This window comes from Perca fluviatilis, chromosome 19, assembly GCF_010015445.1.
Source record: "Perca fluviatilis chromosome 19, GENO_Pfluv_1.0, whole genome shotgun sequence".
Taxonomy (NCBI): domain Eukaryota; kingdom Metazoa; phylum Chordata; class Actinopteri; order Perciformes; family Percidae; genus Perca; species Perca fluviatilis.
In genome coordinates, this window is record NC_053130.1 from 26,418,805 (window position 1) to 26,444,376 (window position 25,572).

Genomic DNA, 25,572 nt, shown 5'->3' on the forward strand with positions numbered 1-25,572 from the left:
AGAATGACAGTTTCTTTTTAAACTGTAATTTTCTACTGATATTTTCTTTCAACCAACACAAAAAGTCTCTGTCTATCGCGATATGTCGCAGCCTTTCGCGATGTGTATATTGCGGCAGTTTATATTGCGATAACGATAAAAAAAACCTACTGCTAAACTACATCACTTTACTCAAATGCAGCCTTCAAAACCAGGGAAAGACAACACTTAATATATTACGATTTTACGATATCCAAAATCTAAGACGATATCTAATCTCATATCACGATAGCAATATAATATCGATATATTGCCCAGCCCTAGGGGAGGTGCGTAGAAACAACTGTTTACACCGGTTTGCAGCTCTTTTTCTCGCCGTCGAGAGGGGTAGAGGGGGGTTGCGAACACCAACCTCATTATTCTGGGGGGGGGGTCACGACTCTAAAAGGTTGAGAAGCACTGGTCTACGTACTCTTGGTGTCTCACTGCTCTGTGTTTGTCTGTGTGTGTTTTCCAGAGGGTTGGGCGCTATGGCGGAGGGGGAGGAGGCCATGAGCCAGGAGGACTGGAGGGAGAAGTGTATGGTCCTGGAGGCCTTGCTCATGAAGTTCAGAGTGCAGATCGTCAAGATTCGAGAACTCACCGCTGACAAGGTTGGTTCAAATACTCTTCTTCCTGGAAATCTGTTGTGGCCTAACGGTTTGAAAGCAGCAGTGTGTAGTCTACGTCATACGCAGGTATACGCAGTATACCAACTAAGAAAGCTCCAGGGTTTCCATATACCCACTTAAAAATGCCCAATGACCCACAACAACATACTTTCCATTATAATTTTGAATTGTCATCTGTGTTTTTCTTCTTCACGTAGGCTAAATAAAGGTATTTCCACCGTGGATTGGTGCATAAAAGTGGGTCAGAGTTTCCTCCATTCTGACCCACTTTTATGCACCAATTTACTAAGTTTTGAGCATCAACGACTTCATGAAGTCCCCACTATGATATGCCCCCCCCCCCCACCCCCAAAGAAAAAGGCAGATTCTGGCCATTATACAGTACAGTATACCCACTACAATACATTAGACTACACCACTGTTCAGTTTGTCTATGTAAGTGAGGGAAAGTGTATTGTACACAGGTGGGAGGTCTTTACAACAGTTAGTGTATATACAGAAAGTTTTCACGACAGCCAGACGTTTCTTATACTGTCCCATCAGATCCGATCACCAGTCACTTAACTGATTTCTGTTGTAGTGGTGCTGTCTCTCGGTAAAAACATCAAATACACCTGTGGTTCCTCGTCTCCTCGTCTCCTCCTCAATGATGTGGGACCTCAGGTGATTCCTGGGGTAAAGGCTGGAGGACCTTTTATGATTTTCCTGTTTTCTACGTTTCATTATTCATATTGCAAGATATGTTGTTCTTTTCTTAGTTCCTGATGTGAAGCACTTTGGATACCTGCTGGTTGTTGTAAAGCGCTATACAAATACATTTTGATTGATTGATTGATTGAGGACGAAGCGAGGACAGCAGGAACCATAATTAGCTCAATGAAAAACTTTTTTTTTTACTTTTGCTCCTGGTTCCCATGGCCATGGAAAACCTTTAAAAAAAAAAAAGCCATGGAATTTCAAAATCTCCTTTTCCAGGCCTGGAAAAGTCATGGTATTAGTAAAATCCTTGAAAGTTTAAGAAAAAAAGTCATGGAATTTTGTTGTGTTTAATGAAATGAATTGTTACAGTAATCGTCCGTTGATAACCTTCCACTTATCTATTTTCTGTAGCTAGTGACGTAACATATCTCCTATATCATGTGATGATGCGTGACAAGGTTTTGAATGAGCTGGACTAAGTGAAAACTAGAAGGGCTTTGGGTGTCAAAGATTAAGCCTTAAGGCTCTGACACACCAACCCGACGGCCGACCGTCGGCAGAAAAGGCAGTCGGACTGACAGCCTCCCCGAGTTGGTCCAAAAAGGGCCTCAGAACACACCGAAGCGACGCCGACTTGAGCGCAAGACGTAATACTTCTCCATAACAGCAGGCTGCGCTAATCTGTATTGTCGCCCAAAAAAGGAAAACCGACAGCTGATTGGACAAATGCGTCACGTGGGTCTGGCTTCTCCCGAATTTCAAAGCCGGACCATAATGGCGGCTCGTTGGGAATACGATCTTGTATTTTACGAAAATAGTTCACCCGAAACCTGTTTCTGGAAACAATATAAGCGAGAAATAGGCCATGCAGTTGCTGAATCGCTCTTCATTTTTAGATCGACAAAGGCGAGTTTAAAAGATTTTCGTCAGATTTTGAGAGGCGTTCGTCACGCTCATCCCGCTCGTCATTTCCGGGTTAGCACTTCGCCAATCAGATTGGTCATTGAGTCCGACTGCCCGCCTTCCTGACCTCACTGACCTCGCCAGACTGTCCGACGGCCGATAATGGGGTTGATGTGTCAGCGCCTTTAGAATCATTGTTACTGAATATGGAAACAAAAACAAGTCATGTTCTCCACTAGGTCTAAGTTTGTCAGGAATGAACAGAAGAACAGGGTGCTTACAGTAGCATGAGATTCTATTGTGAGAGTGCCAGCCTACAGAAACTCCAACTTTGGCCCCATTGTTTGATAAAAATAGCACTGCAGCAAATACAATGTCATAATGTAAAAAGCGTCAACATGTTGTCCTCATAAGTACAGGAGGACATCCACTCTCGAAAAAAGAGAGTTGTGGTGTGTCTGGTGGGTACAGAGCTGGCCGGCGCTGGGCCGGCCCAAACTGTTCAGTGGCCTAGATCTGAAGCTGCTCTCCAGGGAGGCTGATTAGAGCTCTAATGTAAACAGCAGTCTGACCACAGGGCTCTGCCACGCACTGCATGATGGGATTGACCCAGCTCCAGTCAATTACAGAGTCAGTAAGTAAGCTCAGCTGGACAGCAAAACAAACTCCCGGAGAGACTTGGAAGAAAGATTGGCTTTCGTGGGTTTTTTTTTGCAGCCCACGTAGCACATGTGAAAGTCTCTGCTGCGTATTTTTGTCCTATCCATCCCGTTTGACAGGTTTGAATTTAACTATGTTTAAGGATTTTTTTTTCCACTCAACATCTTAAAACACACCATTAAACTCAGAATAACACACAATGTGTTTTCTGCGCAGCTATAATTCACCCCAACTTCCCCAGTTTACTTGCTTTCCTTAAGTGGTGTTGACTGTTAGTAGTACCAAAGTAGTAGCAGTTTAGAGCTTAGTTGCCTTGTCTGCATGTGTGCCAGTTTCAATTTCAAGTAGTCTCATGTTAGTTTGGCTTTTTTTTTTTAAACTGGGCTCACCACCTCATAGCCCTTAGCCTGTATTAAAACTGTTTTTCTCAGCACACTGTGAGTTTGGGGTAAATCCGATGAAGAATAGCAGTAATCCCTTCCTTTTACCACATACGGAAGATCACTGGTTTAGTTCCCGTGGATCCAGAGTTCAACCAGAGTTCAACCGTTTTTTCTTAATTCTTTTATTATGATCAATTCCTTTTCGTTAATTTAAAAAAGATACAAAGATTCAGTGAACCTGGCAGAGGCTTAGTTGGATAGTATGTAAAAGCGTCTGTAAATTCTCCTGTAAACCCAAACTTGTTGCGTCATATCCATCATATCAGAGATGAATGAAACTGATCAGCCAATATCAGACTTTTACAGTAATAAATGGCCAAAATCCAACTTATATTGCCAATTCATTCATTATAGGGACCAGAAACTAACTTCAAATCTGCTTTTTAATCAGTATGCGGTATGCAGACTACATTAGATTGTGATATTTGTTCTGCATCTATCAGAATCAACATGTAGTCATCTTAGGCTTGTTGTAGAATGACCCATCACTTTGTGCTGCCCGACCTGCTATGCATGCTATGATATGAGCTCATCATGCTAACACGCAGACCCCTGCTGATGTTTTTTTCTCTCTCTACTGTGGCTCCCACCGCCTCAGCCAGAGCTTGTTGTTTTAAAGCTGTGCGGGGGCGCATGTACGTCACTACAAAATCCCCCTTGTATCTCACTGTGGAGGTAGGCTTATGAAAGGGTGAAAAAGTCAAACTGTACAAACTGTAGGTTTGTGTCCATTCATTGATGCAACTGCAACCTTCTGCGTTGTTCTGTACTACTGAAATGAGATTTAATAAAATGAGACTAAATGACTTGTTGAGATGGATATTGATATTCATCAACAAGTATGATCTAGAAAAGGCGATTCATGCTTTCATTAATTCAAGGTTGGATTACTGTAATGCTCTTTATGTTGGTCTGAATCAGACCTCCATCTCACGACTTCAACTTGTACAAAATGCTGCTGCTCGCTTTTTAACAAATACATCTAGACCAGGGGTGTCAAATTCAAGTTCCCTAAGGGCCACACTATAAAATGAGAATCACATCAAGGGCCTGACATAGAGTGTATTGCTTTTATGTCATGGGAAAAGTCAAATATCTTTGACTGAATTATTGCATGTCTCATATAGTCTTTTCACTTACAGTTTGGTCAACAAAAATGTCGAAGAAAATGCCAAAAACGCTTGGAGAAAAGCGTAAAAAAAACGTTGTGAAAAGTGACAAAAAGTAGGCGGGCCAAAATGTATTGTGAACCTAAATGTAGATAGGGTCCGGATCCAAATTAGCAAGGGGCCGGATTTGGCCCGCGGGCCTTGAGTTTGACGCGTGTGATCTAGACGCACACACATCACTCCTGTTCTCTACACCCTACATTGGCTCCCTGTGCGTTTTAGAATCGATTTCGAGATTTTATTGTTTGTTTTTAAGGCCTTAAATGGCCTGGCACCGGAGTATTTGTCCGAGATCTTAACCCTGCGTGAGCACAACCGGTCCTTGCGGTCCTCAAATCAGCTGGTTTTAGAAGTCCCAAGGTCAAAGTAGAAACGGTGGGGTGATCGGGCTTTTGCAGTTGCTGCCCCGAGACTCTGGAACAAGTTATTCGGGCTACAGATGTAGCACTTTTTAGGTCTAGACTCAAAACTCATCTGTTTAGAAAGGCTTTTAATGCATAGTAGTGGTGTGACAATTTCCCTCTCCTATTTTCTATGTAACCTTTTCTGATTTTATTGTTTCTATGTGTCATTATTTTTTGAATATGTTATATGATGTGTGTTTTAGTCTTGGTTTCTGATGTGAAGCACTTTGGATACCTGTTGGTTACTGTAAAGTGCTATATAAATAAATGTTGATTGATTGATTGATTGATTGATTGATTGTTTGTAGTGACAGCACACTTCAACAACATGTTTGGTTTTTACATTTCATATATTATTAAAATGTAAATGGTAGTTATTAGAAATCAGGGTGCAAAATTAACTTTTTGTCCACTGGAAAATGGCTAGTGAATGCTCAAATTTTACCTGCCACTCAATAGAAACTTTTTTTTGTTTTGTTGTTGGGCTGGTGAGTGAAGCAAAGCTACCAACCACTTGCATATTTTGCCAGCATTTGGCTGGTGGATGGTGCTAATTTTGTACCCTGTTGGAAATGACTTTGAACCGCTAATTGAGTCAATTGAGTATTACAGTAACTAACATGAATCGGGGTAGACTTGGAAAACTGCTGAAGTCCTAGAAAGCCTGTGAGAGTGGATGGAGGGGGAATGAGAAGGAAAAAAGATAGAGAGAGAGAGAGAAAAAAAAACGAGGTCTTGTGTAAAGATTGAGCTGCCCAGGGGAGGAAATACCCAGTTTAGTAAATAGTATGCATGCGTGTGTGTGTGTGTGTGTGTGTGTGTGTGTGTGTGTGTGTGTGTGTGTGTGTGTGTGTGTGTGTGTGTGTGTGTATGTGTGTGTTGTACAAGAAGTGAGTTTGCAAGTTGAAGCAGTCCGTTATTCTGTGTGTGCACGTGTATGTAAGAAGGTCAAGTCAAATTCATTTATGAACGTTTTTTTAACATAGATTTTGCACAAAAGTGACTTGCGTTGCGTGCGTGGGTGCAGCTATTTGGGAGGGACGTTAGTTTTGGCCCTCAGGGCCTCCAGCTGTAACAGTAGACTACACATCTTATGGTCTTATGGAGACAAAGAGGCCGTGTGTGTTACATTCTCTCTCAGCCTCCCCCCTTCAAACTAACACACTTAACACACTTGCTGGTCATTTTTATTCTATCTCTCCGCCTGTGTGTCTCTGAGAAAAATTGTGAACCTCATCCCTATAAAGAAGGAATCAGCATTTTGAATTCAGTGAAATGCAAATGATGAATAAATAGACTCCAATAGACTCCCTGCTGAAAACGTAACCTCTGAAATCGGTTAATTTTTTAAAGGCTAAATCATTTCCTAGCACTGTAGTTTTCAGTAAACTCTACTCATACAGAAGGAAATAGTTCATTGGTGTAGAAGAATAGAAGGAAATAGTTCATTGGTATAGAAGAATAGAAGGAAATAGTTCATTGGTTAGGGACTATTTCCATCTGCGGATTAATACACATTTGCTGCTCTTGGGAGTTTTTACAGCAGCAGAATGGTGTACGTGGGATTGCCTTAAAATAAAGTAAAATAAAGTTCATATAAATAATAAAGGAACATGTCACCTAGTTCAAGGTTGTGGCTGATAATTTTCTTTTAATAGTGTTTGGACAACAATGGTGTTCTATGGCCCAGAGGAATAAGATTTACTCTAAATCGGGCTTTGGTGATAATAAGTGCAATATAGAATATTGCCTGACCTATCCTACACCCATAAGAATACACACACATATGGTATATCCATACTGTACATACAGCAGACACAGACCAAAACCACAGTGGGTGGAGTGGCATATTCTGGTTTGGTCTTCCATTTAGATTGATTCCACATTTAAAAAGAAGCAACATTTTCTCCTATGTGGTAAGTGGGGTATATTAGCCACGTGGACCAATGTCAGTCATAGTCAATATACATGTAAAAAAAATACACACACATTAACACATTTGAGTGTTAGTGAGCATATTTGCCTGAGAGTAAGTCCCAACTGTAACTATATTGGCTGAACCTCTTTGGTATTAAACCTGTAGGTCAGCACTGTGAGTTGTAGCTTCTACAGAAAGAGGCTTTGTGAGCTGGCTGCCTGGCTGTGGATGGAGCGATGGAAGGGGGTTGGAGGAGGGGGGGGTCACAGAGCGCCAGTTGTGGAATTCCAGGAATGGAAGTTGAGTTGGAGTTTGGTCCTGAAAATGGAATTGACTGCGGAGGTGATAGAGCATTGTTCAGAAGTTATGGAGGCTGAGGTGGGGTGTTTGTGTGTGTGTGTGTGTGTGTGGGTGGGGGGGGGGGGGTTGTTTTGCCTGGAAGTGTGAAGCAGCAGGAGTACTCATATTGTTTGTGAGTACATTTGGGGCTGTAACTCTTGAAATAGACATAATGTAAACCTTAATCTGTCATTGGTCATCCCAACAGGATATGACACACACACACAAACACACACACACACACACACACACACACCCAGGCTTATATATAACATACAGAATGAGGAAAACATATGCACTTGCACGCATGGTCTGATACACAGGAGAATATCATCATCATCAGACATGTGTTTATGGGTTTTTATATGTTGTTATGTCTGGTGTGTGTGCAAGATTGGGTGAGTGTGTGTCCTCTCCAGCTCCAGCGTCTACAGTATACATGCCCTGTAATTAACATGCTGTTCTCTGCCAGATGCTATATCTGTTATTGAGAGAGGCACATGTGGTTTGTCGTTTGTGGTACAGCAAAGGATCTATATAGAGTGTGTGTGTGTGTGTGTGTGTGTGTGTGTGTGTGTGTGTGTGTGTGTGTGTGTGTGTGTGTGTGTGTGTGTGTGTGTGTGTGTGATAGAGAAATAAATATGATCCTTTTTCATGTCTGCTTTTGATCAGAACAAGTAGGTTCAGTGAAAGGTTATCTGTGAGTGTTTCTGTAGTTTGTAAGATCAAAATAACTACAGAAATAGATCAAGAGAATTTACATGAAGAAGTCATGTATCTGTGAGTATTTCTGTCAGGTGTAAGCCTGGAGGGGATCATACATGCGTCCGTGTGTGTGCATATCTGTCTGTCCACAGCTAATCTCCAATACTATACCCATCAGCCTTATTTTTGTGCACATTTATAAGTGTTGTATGCTTAAGGACCTCACTCACTACTCTTAACTGACCGATAGTGGCCGCAAGTGATCAACAACTGCTACAGTAGCAAAAGGTAGGATCGACCAGCCTAAAAACAAGTCTTGTCCCTGCCCGATCCTTACAGAAAAAAACCACTTTGTTTTACGCATGTGCAAAGATGGTTGAGGTTAAACGTTGAATTCGGATGTTTAGGGTCAGGATAGTCCATTAGTTCAGGGGATATGTGAAAAACTAATTGGGTTTCTGGTAGTTTATCAGTGTTTTAAGCCCCCAACTTCTCTAGGACTCTAGGATTAGGCAATGGTTATGGTTATGGTTAGGGTTAGGTGCCATGAAGTCAGCGGTTGCAGTGCTGCCTTGAAGTCGATTAGGCAATGGTTATGGCTAGGGTTAGGTTAGGGTTAAGGTTAGGGTTAGGTGCCTTGAAGTCAACGGTCGCAGTGCTGCCTGGAAGGAGACGTTGGGGGTTTAAAGTACCATTGAACTTTCCGGTACAGATCAGGTAGCCACAAGCCTTACTAGTCTGTTGAAGGCCACATTTTGGCCTTTGTGTGGCTTATTTTATGGCTCAAAAACTGATATAGAAAGGTTTTGTATCATTTTGAACTGGAGCATCCGCAGATTAATTCCATACCCAATATGTTCCATCCACTAAAGTTAGGCACGATACGAGATAAACAAATCCCTGTTTTTGTTATCTTTGCCACTATCTTGACTGTACAGCTGTTATGGGAGCTGGGATGTGCAAGTGGGGGGGTTTCAGGAGCAGATAGAACAGTGGCATGAAGCGTCGCTCGCCCATGAGTGCTGGCACGTGTCAGAGTTGTACATAGACCATAGGGGCAGCAGTGTAATTTGTCATAACAGATCCGGGAAGGACAATTTTACAGTTTTTTAAATGTTTTATTATAGTGTGCATTGTCCCGGCTCAATAAACCTGAAATATATAAAATGAATCAACCGAGTGAGATTCAACTCTTCTTTGTTTGGGAGGAATGAGGGAGACACACCTGGCAGAGATCTGCGCTCTACTGAGTGCACTTTTCTAGTTGTTAAATTTGTCACAGTGGGCAGTTTTTATCAGCACAAAAGGATGAATTTGCTCACAATATCTCCAAAACCAGATGTGAAGAATACACCCACAGGAGATGTATAATTTCCAGGGCCAAGGGTGGATATACAGTACCATTAACCCATAACATCTTGACTGTAAAATTTGGTTTTTCAAAATCACACTGAAATGACAAGTCAACCGACAAGTGGAACAGTGGTTGCGTAAAGGCCTCGCTTGCACTTTGGTCCAGAGAACGTTGTGCAGTGGAAACATTGAGCGGCTCTGGCAGGGTGTGGCTGCTTTTGGACCGAGCTGGGTCCATTTCTTCTGGTCTCTGGAAGTTAGCAGAAGCAGGGGAAAGCTGGAGCACGGCCATGCCAGTCTCTCTACAGTGCATTTAACAGAACCACCGTGGACGCCATGTCGTTGGCAACAATATAGTAAATATGACATTTGTGTGTTGGCTGTAAGTCATTTTCCACTGCTAAAACATCGTACAGTACTAAGTGACATTACTAAGAAAACTGAGTTACATGCAGGATTTTGGGTGGATTTTAAAATATGTATTATCAATGTGTGTGTCTACAGGTCTTAAAAAGTCTGAAATAGCATTGATTTTAGTCTCCTCTAAAATGGCCTTAGAAGGTGTTAAAAAGTCATAGGAAGCTTAACGCTTTAGTGCGTAACTGTTTTTATATTAATGAACGTCCGTTTCATTGAAGCCATTGCCAAATGAGTTGATACAAAGCTATTTAAGACTATCGGCTCCACACACAACTCTCTCTGGATTTCTCAGCATGGCTGTGGTGTCTTTCGGCGACATTCGCACGCAGAACCTCGAGTGAAGATAATTACCTCTTCTGAAGAGTCCATCATGTTTTTTTTTTAATCCTCCATGTCCTGCGTGGGGGAGGGGTGAGAATGGTGCGCGATCACGGAAGGCTTATATCATGTGGACACGCCGACAGAGTTGTTATTACTTAGAATTCCTCACAGGGGAGACAGAAACTACGCGCTATAGCTTTAACGGTACTTAAGGGATGAATGTCTATTTTAGGGTAAGACCTTTGTTGTTGTTATAGATTTTTAATTGGTTAATCCATTCATCCATTTAGTTATTTCTTATTCAAGCCAGGTCATGTCAATCTCACTAATTATATAATTAGGAACTATTGTTATGGGGATGTACTGAAAAAAATTAAGGCTGCCCCCTCTTAGTTGATAAGTTGACTACTTGGTCGTTTTGGTCTTAGTCGACTAATATTTCTTTAGTCAATTAGTTTTTTAAATGCTAAATTACTTATTTTCAAGAAATGCATGAGCACATCTGGTTAATACGATTGAAAGTGGTGCTTACTAAAGGAGAAAGTCAGTTTAACAGAACTGTCGATTAAAGCTATAGCGCTTAGTTTTTGTCTCCCCCATGAGGAATTGTCGGCACATCCACATCGACACAAGCCTTCCGTGATGCGCTTACTACGCAGTTGCTAGTAGCCAAGGAGGACACGGAGGATAAAAAAACATGTTGGACTCTCCAGAAGTCAGAACTGACTCAAGTTTCTGTGCGCGACAGTCGCCCGATGACAGAGTTTCTGAACACAGCCATACTGAGAAATCCAGAGAGAGTTGTTGTGTGTGGAGATGATAGTCTTGATTAGCTTTGTAGCAACTCATTTGGAAATGGCTTGAATGTAACGGATGTTCATTAATATCAAAAAGTTACGCCCTGAAGCTTTAAATCTAAACTAAACTAATCAAATACTCGACAAAACCATACAAGTGTCAGCCTGAGATCAAATGGGACATAGTACAAAACAATTCTAGGCCATATAATCCCTACTGGTTTTCCATCATACTTTGGCTGATATTATCATGAAACAAGTATTAAATGGCATTCTATGTGCTACATGTGGCTAAATATAATACCACACAATGCTGACATAAACTGAAACTTCGGACAGACTGGCTGTCCGCTGTGAAAAAGGCCTGTGATTAGTGAACTATATTTCTTTAACCCATAAATCTGTCACTGAAGAAAGCGAAGCTTTGTTTGTTTGCTGTATACTGTATATATTTACTCTAGAGGGAATGACTTCCTTCATTATTTTCAGTACCCTGTCCTATTCTTAGCTACATCCGATTGTCTGGTGTGTCAGCCCAATTTCCCCACAGGGATTGTTAAAGGTTCCCTCTAATCTAGTCCAATTCGTACGTGTATATGTGCACATGTAACAAATGATTCTACCCGTAGAGGTTGCAGAGTTGCTACGCAGTATCAGAGAATTTCCATTTCTGACATTCCCGCATATTTTTTCTTCAACAAGCCACTTTCCTCAGAAGACACTGGTTTCTCTGCTGCTTCCGCCACTTTGAGCTGAGGAATCTCAGAGGAATGTGGCTCATAAAGTCATCTCTCTCCTCCATTCCTTCAGGGCTTTTCATCCTTGTGCATGTGCACATGTAGTGTGAATACTGGCATATGTGCCGGTGTGTGTGTGTGTGTGTGTGTGTGTGTGTGTGTGTGTGTGTGTGTGTGTGTGGGTGTCTGTGTGTCTGTGTGTCCAGGCTGCGTGACCTTTGGAGTTGCTGCAGTTTTAACACACTCCTACCAGGTTCCACATTCTCTGCTCTGATCTTAGTACACAAAGAGCTGGTTGTACCTTTATAGATGTGACACCTCATGCCTCATCATTATTATGTAACTGGATAAAGGTGCTATATGCAGCACTATAAAATGAAATGCACAAATGGACCCATTGCCAAAAAAAAAAAGTTGGCAGCTTCTTCTTGGCAACGGAGTCTGCATTTATGGCTTTTAGTGTTATTGCATTTTATATGGGTATTTTTTTGGGTCACTAACCTTCTCGCACAAACAGAGCCAAAGGTTGCTGTGATTTTCATAAAAATAGCCAGTAGGGGTGCCTGGGTAGCTCACCTTGTAGAGCGTGCAGCCATATATAGAGGCGTACTCCTCGACACAGCAGCCGCGGGTTTGATTCCGACCTCCGGCCCTTTGCTGCGTGTCATTCCCCCCTCTCTCTCCCCTTTCATGTCTTCATCTGTCCTATATAAGTAAAGGCCTAAAATGCCCAACAAATAATGTGAAAAAATAATAAGTAGTAGCATGACTTAAAAAATATCTTCCAACATGTACAATGTCGAGTGACACAAGGGAGGAGAAGGAGGTCTTAAATTTGAGAAATGCCACGGCAAGCATGCTAATCAATCACAAGATTTTTTTGTTGAAGCATAATTGATAACATTAAATTATTGTAATGTAGCTAACAATTATATTACAAGTATACTATACAATTATAAGTAATTATATGAATTAAATCCAATTACGCTACAGTAGCTGACATTTAAATTTGGACAAAACAAACATAAGTAGAAAGAAGTAGAAATGCAAGCTATGGAAGATAAATGATCTTGACTATTGGTCATTATGAGGTTGTAAGTAAGTAAGTAAGTAAGTAAGTAAAAATTATTTGTATAGCACTTTTCACAGACAAATTCACAAAGTGCTTCACAGGCCAAATTAATACATACATTAAAACATCAATAGTCATGAAAAGTCTAGTCCAGTCAGTTTGTTTATAGAGCACATATAAAACCAACCTAGGCTGAAAAAGTTATGTTATAAAAACAAAGGAAGACAATAAAAACATAGACACAATGAACATCATACAAACAACACACTTGTCCCTAAATTAAATCATACGCCAAAAATAAAAATGTGTTTTAAGACGAGACTTAAAGATCTCGGCAGTAGAGGAAGACCTGATATGAATGGGAAGTTTGTTCCAGAATCTCTGGGCCACAACGGAGAAGGCACGCTCACCCTTTGTTTTCATCCGAGACTGTAGAATAGCTGATTAGACCACCTTAGGTTCCTGGAGGAGTGATGTCGGGTAAGGAGATCAGCAATATATAAAGGGGCCAATCAATGTAATGCCTTAAAAACAAGTAACATAACCTTAAAATCGATTCTATATTTGACCAGTGAAGAGAAGCCGCTCTATGGTGTTTTTTGCCCCCAACTGCTCCTTCCAGCCAGAGCTGCGACCGCTGCCTTCAAGGCACCTAACCCTAACCTTAACCCTAACCCTAACCATAACCAGTGCCTCCCAACGTTGTTGGGAAGGCACCGTTGGGGGCAAAAAACACAGATGAACAGAGAAGCCAATATAGGGAAGATATGATCCCTCCTGGTACCAGTCAACAATCTAGCAGCCGCATTCTGGACAAGCTGCAGGCGTGATGAAGATGATTGGCAAATCCCAGAATACAAGGAATTGCAGTAGTCAATACGAGACAAAATAAGAGCATGAATAGCAGTTTCCAAGTCCTTTTTTTTTTGTTTTGTTTTAGCAATTAGCAATTAATTTGTTTGTCAAATTTGAATGCTAGGTCAAGGATGAAACCTAGATTTCTGGCAAAAGGGCGCTCCCTTGAGGCTAAAGTCCCCACATTCTCCGAAAGTGTTTTTAAAAAAGCACAATAAACCACAATAAATCGTAGTAAAACACAAAATCATGAATACAAAATAATACAGTCTGCAATTTGGCTAGATGAACGCCTGACGCGTCGAGCTGTATGTAAATGTGCACGTAAGATACATCTGTGAACTTTGGGTATCCTAATTGTGATTCTAAACATTCTTTTGAGTCATAAATGTGCAGAGACCAGCTGCAAAGCATCTGCTCCTATCCAGCGTGGCAGCGTTATCTCGAGCAGCGCTCTCATTCTGCTCTAAGCATGCACAACTTTCTTTGTCTTTATTTGGTGCTGTTGTGTTTGGCTCGGCACTCGAGTGGAGTTAATATTTCACCTCGGAGGTGAAGCTGAGGGGAAATAAAGGACTCATTTCTGATCAGATTGTGCAGTTGAAGGGAGCGTTACTATGTAGGTTTGTGTATGTGCTCAAAGAAGATGCAATATTTGTTATTAAGTGACAAGAGTAGTGTGATATTAGGAGAATTTAAATAAGGTGACAGTGTTTTCCATAGGTTTGAGGACAACTTAGGTGCACGCATTTGTTCCTCGCTCAAGAAAATGTAATGTTTTTTTCCAGAAAAGATATGCAGTTTCACATCATTTTGGAGCATTATTATTTCTGTGTCTAAAATGTTGGAAAAGCTAAAATCAGATGATAAACAAATAGCACTCAAAAAGCTGAAAGACAAAACTTGCTTAAGAAGTCCAAAGAGGACCGACTACAATCATTAGATCTGAGAAAAGTCTTTTGTATAGTTTTGAGGCTTACATTGATTTTACATTCATTCGTCTTATAATGGTAGGGAAAGCCCTGGGTGAGATCAAATGAAATCAAATATTGTGCTCTTCCTCTCCCAGATTCAACAATTGGAGACGCAGGTGATCGATGCTGAGAAGCGGGCCTTCACCGCTCACCAACAGGTAAGGATCCAAACAAAAGTGTGTTTACCTGTACTGTCAGAGCGTCTATGTGTATTGTGTGTGTGTGTGTGTGTGTGTGTGTGTATACGTATGCGTATATACCGCGTGTATGTGTGATTTCAGGTGCAGTGGATGGAGGAGAAGCTGAAAGCTCCAGACAGCCAGTCCGGAGACTCCGAGGTGCGTTTGTTCCAGCGCTGCCAGGAGCTGCAGGCCTCGGTGCAGGAGAAGGAAGACGTTATCGGCCAGCTGGAGCAGCAGCTGGAGGAGCAGGTAAAACACACACACACACACACATGGGGAATTTCATCAAAGCAACAGATCAAGTGCCAGTGGATGTTTTTTTTTCTTCTTCTTCTTCTTTTTTTCAAGCTGCAAAAGAATGCAGAGGAAGGTATGGCATGTAGCTAGTCTTCAAAGACACATGCTATATACACTTTATCCCTACAGAGCTAAGGAGAGATAGACTCAATTGGAAAAGTACCAAACTCTCGGTCCACAATGGAAAGATTTCTTATAATCCTTGAATAAGGGCATTCAGGATGCAAGAATAGCAAACTACTTTTCTGTGTTTACTGTATCTCTACTCGTATTCATGATTTATGGTTGTGGCTTAAACGTTCAAATTTCTGCCGCTAGGGGACTCTCAATCACAACAACAAGAGATGGAGAAAAGCTGTAGCAGCAGTCCGATTCTCCCGGTTAGGACTCCTTCAGCGTTCATTAATCAGGAGGTTTTTACAGGCAGCCGAATCATTCGCAGAAGTCCCCTCGTCTCCAAAACAAACGGACCCGGTAATATCAACGGGGCAAAAAAACGCAAAGCAAAAACACACAAAAAAAATCTGTTTATCCAACGCTGTCAGGTAATTCGGTAGATGAGCTGCTAGCTGAAATGCTGCTTATATTAACTCAGCTTGTTATGACCTTATGACCTTATGACCTCATAAGGAGAAAGATTCCAGATCGGCCCATCTGAGCTTTCATTTTCTCAAAGGCAGAGCAGGATACCCAGGGCTGGTTTACACCTATCGCCATTTCTAGCCACTGGAGGACTTTAGGCAGGCTGGGGGAACACATATTAATGTTAAAAAACCTCATAAAGTGACATTTTCATGCCATGGGACCTTTAAAAATCAGTGTTTCTCTGACACTGTTTGGCTCTTCGGTGGGGAGCCACCACTAATGTTTGCTCAGCTTGTTTCTCTGATAACTTCAGATCCAGACATCCGATGACTAAAATCCTTCATTCGGTTAAAATATATTGTTAAACATCAACATCACCAAGGACGGCTCCCACCCTGGCTTTGAGCTGTTTAACCTGCTGCCCTCAGGGAGGCGCTACAGGTGCATCAGAACGAGGACTAACCGATTCAAGAACAGTTTCTTTCCGAAAGCCACAAGACACTTTGAACTCACACATACACTTACTTCACAGTCTAACCCCCCCAACCCCCGGACTTTCTTCTACCCACCTACTGTGCAATATTTAATATTTAATACTATTGATTATATTGATAATACTGTGCAATTTCACTAATGTGCAATATCTGTATACTGTGCAATATCATTACTCCAGACTGCATATCACACTGTATATAAAACCATACTTATCTTTTTATTTCTTTATATATGTATATACCGTCTTAGAACTGTGCACCTTTCTTTCTTTTTTTCTTTTTTTCTTTTTTCTTTTTTCTTTTTTCTTTTATTCCATGTTGTTATTTCTTTTACGTACATGTTGGCACTGGAAAAAGGAGTTGCTTTTAATCTTGTTGTACATGTCTATAGTGACAATAAAAGGCATTCTATTCTATTCTAAACAACCAAGATCTAAAAAAGTCTATCGTAAAAATGTTGAATTAAAAGTCCATTTGGGGCAGAAAACCACAACGCTGAGCCGTTGACAGGTGACTGCGACCAAACGATATGGACTGTGTCCTTATTTAAAAATCTGTTCTCTGCAGTGACATTCCATACAATAAGTCACTTCCAAGTTCTATCATCAAAATCTCTCTATCCACTGTTTGTGTCCTAAACTATTCTGTGGCTGCTTGTGTTCGACCCGAGATAACTGATGTTGGTCCTTGAAAACGTGTCCCTCTTTCACCAGAAACAGATCCGACTTCAGGATGCCAAAACGGTGGAGGAGAAAGCAGCTAAGATCAAGGAATGGGTGATGCTGAAGTTGTCAGAGGTAAATAAATTATGGCATTTGATATAAAGTTGGATGGAAAAGTGGCAAAATGTAAGCTGGGAGGTGAGTTAGGGTCACCGGTATCATCTCATTCCCTTAGATCACGGGTCTTCAACGTTTTATTTAAACCAAGGACCCCTCAACTAAAAGAAAGGCGGAGCAGGGAACCCCTACTACATATATTGTACAAAATTAAGTTGCATATTAAAATGGGCCTACAATAACGTGTAGGGCGGCCTAGAGCCTTTATACATACCTTCTTAGTTAATAGAATACTGTTAAACATACATGTGGCCCAGTGAATCCTTAGGATTAACTGTATCTGTGTATGGCTACCTTAGTGACTACCTTACCTATCACCAGTGTTCTTTTTTCACTAATAGGCAAATTTATATTTGCTAATAATATGTCGGATTCATTTTTGAAAAAACCTTCAAAAAATGAACTCTTGAGGACCCCCTAGGGGTCCTGGACCGCCTGTTGAAGATCTCTGCCTTAGATACTTCCCTGGTCCAAGAGGCGGGCTTTTCATCTTGAAACATATTTCTTTTTTTTTCTAGTTTGAGGTGGAGAACGCAGCATTAAGAGAAACCAACAAGCAGCAGGAGGCTCAGATTGTGGAGTTACAGAAACAAGTGCAGGGTAAGGGCCTTTTATGTCCTGCTCAAATATGTTTATGTCTAAACTAGCTTGGTAATATCTCCATGAGGACATTAAGGAAAGTGCTAGTACGAAGTGCTAGTACGAAGTGCATGTACTGTGTATGTACTGTAAACTCACACACACACACACACACACACACACACACACACACACACACATATGCATAATTATACTGTTCAAACATGTTTGTGCAGCCTTTGAGCAGAAGTGTGGTGGGGGACGAGGAGTCCTATGCAGACCAGGGGAGGCCCAGCGTCTCAGCAGCCTGACGTTTGGCTGCTTCCAGGTGAGGGGGAAGAGCCCCCAGGTCCTCACTGGACCAGCACCCTGCCAGAGGAGCCTGAGCACCCAGGGAGAGACTGAGGGCAGAGATAAGACTGGTAAGTCCCCCATATAGTGACAGCTTTGGATATGGAAACTGATTCTGGGAGATTGTGGGTGACGCTGGGACAAAGGAAGGCCAGGTTTCATAGTGGAAAATACAAATGACTCGGAAGACTTTTTTTAGCCATTAGGTCATATCCATGGTGTCTTAGACAAAGTTGTTCATGCCCCTACTTTTTTTCACCTCGAAAATTGTAAAGTTGTTGATTTGTTTCAGTTGAATGGATAGACCAGAGCATTGATTGTAAAAAATAAAAACAGCCTTCCCTCCCAAACGGAAAGGTCAAAGGTCAGGGTCAGCTACAGTGTGTCTAACTGCGTGTCAATCACTGCTTATGCAAATGCATTCATTCTCCCTTGTGGGGGGAGGGGCTTAGGAGACCGTTTTGGGATTTAGCAGAAAAAGGGGGGAGGGACTGAGAAGTTGTCGATGTTCACATTTTTTGGCTAAGTCCTGGATCTTCCCAATCCTACCTACGGCACCTTTAAACAAATCATCAACATCATGAACAAATCAGACAGTGAAAACACCCTGAGCTGTGAAATTTCCCCTAATACTTTAGCTGTTTGAACATTTAGTTTTCATTCAGAACACAAGACAAAATGAGAGTTTACTTGCAAAACGTAATGTGCAAAATAATCTATATAATATTTTTTTCTATGATTAATGTCTTTTTTTAATCATTAATCACGATTAATAGTTGATTAATAGACCTTTTTCACAGCAGACATTTTGACTTGTCATATTTGGAAAAGCACAGCTGAAACTGATAACTTTAACGATGGCTCAATTCCATCAAGTGACCCAGTAAGATATTTCAATGAGTCAGCATGCACAATACCAGGGCCTCTCCTAAGTGGAATGCAGCCATCATTAACGGTTTTGAATACACCTGTGCTTTTCCTACTATGACCAGTCCTTCCAGAAAAACGCAGAGTTTTTTTGTGATTGTTGCGGGCAAAAATCCTTGATTATGCAGCACGTTTTCTTAAAAAATGCGATGGAATATGCGGGCTATTTATGCAATTTTATGCGATGAAATTGCGGGAACTTGCAAAAACTGCGGTTTGATGAAAAAGAGAAGAAAAAGTTTTTCCCAACACCCTGCTTTTTTTAAACTTAATTTCCAAAAATAGTTTACAGATATTCAGTCATTGCAATAAGTAAACAAATAAGATACAAAAATATATACAAATAATATAATATTAAAGTAAAAATAAAAGTAATAGTCTAAACAGAGATAAATAAAAGATACAAAAGAGACAGACTTTCAAAAATCGTTAATAATATAGACAGCAGGAGCACTTAAACAAAGAAATTTGAGTAGACATCAGATATTAGCATAGCTTTCTTATTGGATACCAACTTAAGAGACTCAAAGTACATGTCAAATTCAACCTCCAACACCCTGCTTTTTGATGATGTTCACGTCGCGTAATTCCGTCACTTCATAACGTTCCCATGGCAACAGGGGAAAATGGCTGCTCTTGTGTGAAGTAAACGCAACATTTTTTCAACTTTCTGCTAAAATATATGTGACTTTTTTGCAACGAAAATGCGGGGATTATGAAATCATGCAAGCCCCGCATATTTTGCGCGGAAATCGGCAATTTATGTGGCAAAAGTGCGGCATATTTGAAAAAATACGGCCCCCGCATGAATATGCGGACTTTGGCTGATTATGCATTGAATTATGCGATCGCATAATCGCGTTTTTCTGGAGGGACTGTATGACATGTCAACATGTCTGCCGTGAAAAAAGTCTATTGCACAGCTCTACATCATTATTGCAAACTTTGTTATCACAGCAAGACGAATGGCATCTCTACAAGGGAGGCGTTTGTGACGGAAGAGATCAGCTCCAACTTAAATCAATCCAGCTGTCAACACAGGCCCCGTAACGGCTTGCGTTGAACGGAAACATTAGGCAAACATTATGTAAACAAGCAACCCGTACTTTCTACCATAATATACTTGACGTTGTGCCAAGCAGCTCTTCGTTTTTGGTGTATCTGTAGTCACAAAACCAAAATCATTGCTTCTACCACATATAGTGCAGAGATATTATGTTTTAAAATGATATTATATTATAAGGAATCTAAAGGTTTGGTTTTGTTCTTTATTTGACCATAACTGAGAAGTTTGCTGCACAACTCAATTTTAAAATGAGTTTGAACTGAAATTAAAAACTCTATTTGTATTGTGTATGAGTAGAATTTCTTTTGAGAAAAGCACTGAACTCGTTTTACTTGATGAAATTATACAATTATTATTGAATGGGTTTCATGATCTCCACTGAAAATTACCCAATTGAAACAGAGATTATTAACACCTATTTGCTAAGTTTTTTTTTCATGTTTGCTTTGACAGAGAAGAGTAGTAAGCAGACAGTCTTCTCAGGGACAAACGGTGAAGTCCAGACCCCTGACCAGACTGGACTTCTGGGTAATCCTCTGGAGGATGACAGTGCATCTGAAAGCCTGGGTGAGGAAGCACGTGGACCTGAGTCCCGCAGCGTCTCTTCCGTTCTCTCCAGCGCTGCATCAGAGGGGGAGGGAGGAGGAGGAGGGTGTGAGGGCAGAGGAGGAGGAGGAGGAGGGTGCGCTCTGGAGTTCAGCCGCCCCGGCAGTGACACCTACCTGACTGCTTCGGACGACAGCAGCTCTCTGTTCGACGACGACATGCAGCGCGCCGAGCGGCCCCGCTTCAGCCTGCTGGGCTCATCGGAGGGGACTCTGGGAGGCTGTAAGGATGGGGAGGAGGCGGGGGGGGAGGCACACAGGGCCAAGCTGGAGGACTGCACCTCAGAGGAGCTCAACAAGCGATTCCAGTCGCAGAGACTTGACTCCTCATCCTCCTCCGGCGACGCTTACACACCCAACCCCATCCTCACCCCAGCCCTCACCCCTAAACGACCCAACCCACCCCAGGACCCGAGGGATAACCCTGCATCGCCCAAACAGCCCCGGCTGCGGACCCCAGCGGGGTTCGGGTTGACGAATGTGGCTCTGGCCAAGAAACACCTGAGCCAGCCACCGATCAGCAGCGAGGCGGCACACGGACTAACACGCAACGCTCTCAGCATGCTGCGCCCCCTCCGGCCGCAGGAAACTGACCTCGACCAGGAGCAGGAGGTTGGCATGGAGACGGGAAGGGACACGCCTCCTCAAAGCCTCCCTTGCTCACAAGCCGCGCCTCCATTTCCAACCTTGCAGACATCACCCGCTCCACCTGAACCTGGTACAGAGATCAGCCCAGAGAAGGAAGACTGTGACAGCTCAGCACCGCCTACACCCCCTTTGCACAGGCTGCCCTCCTGGGTAAGAGAATCTAATGTTCATTCTAAACTGAGATTGATAATGGGGACTCACAGTGCCATCTGCTGCTAAGGTGCACATTAACAGCAATATGGAGAATACAGCCTATAGATCAGTGTTTCTCAAATGGGGGTACGTGTTAGGGCTGCTCTCTTTTAGTCGATTAGTCGACTAATCGGTCGTTTTGGTCTTAGTCAACTTAGATTTCTTTAGTCGATTAGTCATGTTTTATGCTTTTTTTCATGCTGAATGACTTATTTCCAAGAAACGTACGAGCACATCTCTGGTAAACACAAGAATTAAAGTGCCGCTTTTGCAGGACTCTTTGCAGAGAAACTCAGATTTACAGATCTGCCGAATAAATCAACTAATCGATTAGTCGATACAATTGAATGAGTATTAGTCGACTAAGGATTTCTTCAATCGAGCACAGCCCTAGTACGTGTACCCCCATTTTAAGTACTTTGTACATACGTAAGATATTTTTGCAAAATGTTTTTCAGTTACAAGGCTGTAGTTACTTAACTTTCAAGTTTGTTGCTTTTTTCGAAGTTTTTGTTGCTGTTTTGGAAGTTTGCCACCTTTTTTTGAAGGTTTTGTTGTTTGTTTTGAGCTATTCTTTACTTTTTTCTACCGTCTACTAAGTTTTTTTTCTGCTTTATTGTCAGTTTTTTTTCAAAGTTTGTCGCCTTTTTGGAATTTTTTGTCACTTTTGTCGCCCTAGTGTTGCCTTCTTTCTTTCTACTGTGTTTGTTTTCGAAGTTTTTATTACTATTTTCGACCCATTCTTGCCTTACTTGCCTTCTTTCTTCCTTCTTTTTCCAAGTTTTTGTCGCCTGTTTTCATCAGCGTTTAAATGTTTTCCAGGTACAATGCTGTTGTTTAGTAAATCTATCGCTGACATTGCTGTATTGTTCATCTTTATATAGACTTCATGCTGGTTAGGGGGTACATGGCTTTAAAAAAACTGTTCAAAAGGGGTACATTATTGAAAAAAGCTTGAGAACCACTGCTATAGATGGTCAGTGTAATATAGAAAACATTGTTTTGACATAAGATTGCAACTTTCCAAAAAAAATTCAGCTGCAGTTAGCTTGCAAACTAAGATATTTTGGGACTTTTTCTTTTCTTTCTAAAGATATTCTCTTACTGGTAGAATTGTCAGTGTTTTTTTGACTGATAATTTAGCTTTTTTTTTCCCACAGGAGAGTCGCATCTATGCTGTTGCTAAATCAGGAATCCGACTGTCTGAAACATCCTGCACAGACCCTGCTAGCAAAGGTAAGACAGGGACAAAAAGGTAAGACAGGGACAAAAAGGTAAGACAGGGACAAAAAGGTAAGACAGGGACAAAAAGGAGTTCATGTTCAGTTATGCCACACGTAGGAGTCCTTGGCAGTGGCCCGGGTTGAAATCCGACCTGTGGCCCTTTGCTGTATGTCTTCCTCTCTCTCCCCTCTATTCCCCCTTTCCCTCTCTATCTGCACTATCTAATAAAATAAAAAAGGAGGTAATGCATCAACACTGTCCAGCTCTGTGTGAAGATGATGGAGTAGAAGTGCTGCTTGGTCTTTGTGGTGATCAAATGTACTGTAGGTGCTCTTTGGATACTTCAGGTGTACTGTGCTCATTCCATCTTGTGAAGGGGGCCTCATTGCACTCAAATGCAAAGTCTCCTTCAAATACAATCCAAGGTACGCTGTAGCATTTGTGAAAAAAATCAGCTAGCAAGGACCACACCATCAACCAGATACGTTCAAACTATTTGTCAATGAAAAATGATTGGTGTGCGAGGTGTGAATTCGCTTGTAGTCATCCGTTTGCTGACTGCGTTGTGGGGAAGCTTCAGTAGGGAATCCGCCCTAGCGCCCGGGCATTACAGACCCCCTTAGGACAGGGTTTCCGCGGGGTCTTGAAAACTCTTAAAAAGTCTAAAATTTCAAAATAAAAATTTTAGGCCTTAAAAAGTCTTAAATTCACTGAAGAATTGTGTTCTAGGTCTTAAATCATTTCAAACAGGTCTACATTTTATCATTGAGATGCTCCTGCTGTGCTTTACAATGTAGTTTTTTCCCCCGTGGTGTTGTCTTTCTTTCCCTACTCCAAATATAATTCGCTGAATTACGAATACAAATGAGAACAACATGCAACTTATATTACAGCCGAGTGCAATAACGCACGAGTCTCTTTCGGAATGGATTTTATTCTTTAGCTATCGGGAAGTGCAAGTTTAGCCATGTTTCCGGACTCTGATATAGACTTTTTTTGTTTGTTTTTTTATGTCATGATATATAGTCTTAAAAAGGTCTTAAAAAGTCTTAAATTTGACTTGGTGGAAACTGCAGAAACCCTGTAGGACCTAAAGGAGGGGAAGCAGAAACTGTGGGAGGAAGGGGTATTTAGAGGAATGCCGGAAGAGGCGTGGTTGAGGTGTGGCCCTGCTCCCCAAATTATGCTGGGTAGCTTCAGTTATTTTACATGGCAATATGCATTTAAGATGACCCAACTCTCCAGCTCAGTCTCAGCTACAGAGATATTCAGCTGAACAACTGACTAACTAACTGAACTGTGATCTGTGTTGCAGACCCTTACCTCCAGTCCTCCTATCCTGCCTTTGTAATGTACACATCCCTCATTTATAAAAACATGACTACTCCAGTTTACACTACTCTGAAGGGGGTAAGTGCAACACTTTGTTTTTATTGGCCTGTGACCATGTCAGCAAAGCTGTTTTTTTGATATACAGTATTTTGTATGTCTATGACTGTGTGCAAGTGCTGTGTTGACCCAACGCCCCACTTCCGTCTTGCAGAAAGCCACCATGCTGAGCAGCAGTCCGTTCTCAGATGAGTCGTCCAGCTCCGAGGAGTCCTCTAGCTCCGGAGAGGAGGATGGCTCCCTCTGCAGCTCCCACACCTCGTCCAGCTCCCGCAAGGACAGCAGCCCGGGCAGCCCACGCTCTCTCAAGAGAGGTACAGCACACACACACACACACACACTCACACACACACACACACACACACACACACATTGGACAGATTAGGTCAGGAAAGTGGGAGAGAGAGGGGCATGACATGCAGCAAAGGGCCGTGGGTCGGAACACGCTCAACCAGGTGAGCTAACCCAGCACCCCTGGAAGTTTATTTTTTAGAATTCCCACAGCAGCTGGAGTAAAAACCATCCTTGATCACAGTAGCTGCTGTAGTGGTCAACTCTAAATCAATCGCTCAGTTTCAAAAGATATTTAATGTTGTGCAAACATAATGAGGATCTCTATTAAAAACATGTAGATTGTGGCAGGGTTGGCTCAGTGGGTAGAGCAGTTTATGCCTCTAAATCCAGGTTTCGACTCCGACCTGTGACAATTTCCTGCATGTCTTCCCTTTCTCACCTGTCCTGTCCGTTAAAGGTGGAAAAGCCCAATAAAATTATTTTAAAAAAAAACATGTAGATGTGTATCATTATTTACTATGTTGCAGGGCTGGGCGATATAGAGAAAATCAAATATCACGATATTCTTGACCAAATACATCAGTGTTGATATTGCGGCGATATTGTAGGGTTGACAATTGGTGCTTTCACAAAATATTCACACAATGAGAGTTTTGATGAATAATGATCAGTAATATGGATATAATGACTAAGTGGGTAAAGGCAAATAATAGAACAGCTACTAAGTCTGGGAAGTTCAGAAAATGAAATCACCTCACTGCAATGTAGCCTTTAAAACCAGGAAAAGACAACACGTATGCCATATTATGACATCCAAAATCTAAGACGATATCTAGTCTGATATATCGATATTGATTGCTATATTGCCCAGCCCTACTATGTTGTCAACTACTTTACGCTCTCTTCTCCTCCAGCTGTGTCCATGTCTTCTATGACATCAGAGAGCGACTATGCCATCCCTCCTGATGCCTACTCCACCGACACAGAGTGCTCTGAACCGGAGCAAAAACTCCCCAAAACCTGCTCTACAGCCAGTGACAACGGCAAGAGCGTGAGTCAGTGTGTTCTTTGGGAGATAGGCCTGTTGACTGGCCTAGCCTTAAGGCTGTTTTATGCTTCTGCGTTGAATCGACGGCGTACCCCCGCAGACCCCTCTGCGTCTGCGCAGACCCCCCTCCGAGCCCTCCGTCGTAGCTCGACGTGCACCTCCAAAAATTTGTAACTTCGCCTCGAGGCAACGCAGACCCCATGAAATGTAGTGGAGTAAAAGTATACATTTTATTTAGGAAATGTAGTGGACAGGGTTCGTACGGGTGCTTGAAATCATTGAAAATGCTTGAATCTTGATGTTGTGTTTTCAAGGTTTGAAAAGTGCTTGAATTTTTGATAAAATGCTTGAAAATGCATGAAATTGTAACTGTATTTATTTCACAACAAATACCTATCTGACTGAATAGTTGGTTTATTAAATTGAGAAATAA

The 25,572-nt window shown here is 41.8% G+C and overlaps 1 protein-coding gene across 1 annotated transcript in view; it reads left to right on the forward strand.

Moving 5' to 3' along the window:
• plekhh2 (pleckstrin homology domain containing, family H (with MyTH4 domain) member 2) overlaps positions 1–25,572 on the forward strand; it is a 62,204-nt gene that overhangs the window by 4,281 nt on the left and 32,351 nt on the right. Inside the window, exons 2-12 of the mRNA XM_039784292.1 lie at positions 497–632; positions 14,515–14,577; positions 14,701–14,850; positions 16,691–16,774; positions 17,335–17,416; positions 17,632–17,817; positions 20,193–21,142; positions 22,345–22,420; positions 23,724–23,818; positions 23,952–24,111; positions 25,006–25,142. Coding sequence (XP_039640226.1) covers positions 510–632; positions 14,515–14,577; positions 14,701–14,850; positions 16,691–16,774; positions 17,335–17,416; positions 17,632–17,817; positions 20,193–21,142; positions 22,345–22,420; positions 23,724–23,818; positions 23,952–24,111; positions 25,006–25,142 — 2,106 coding nt within the window. The 5' untranslated portion in view covers positions 497–509. The remainder of the gene's footprint in view (positions 1–496; positions 633–14,514; positions 14,578–14,700; positions 14,851–16,690; positions 16,775–17,334; positions 17,417–17,631; positions 17,818–20,192; positions 21,143–22,344; positions 22,421–23,723; positions 23,819–23,951; positions 24,112–25,005; positions 25,143–25,572) is intronic.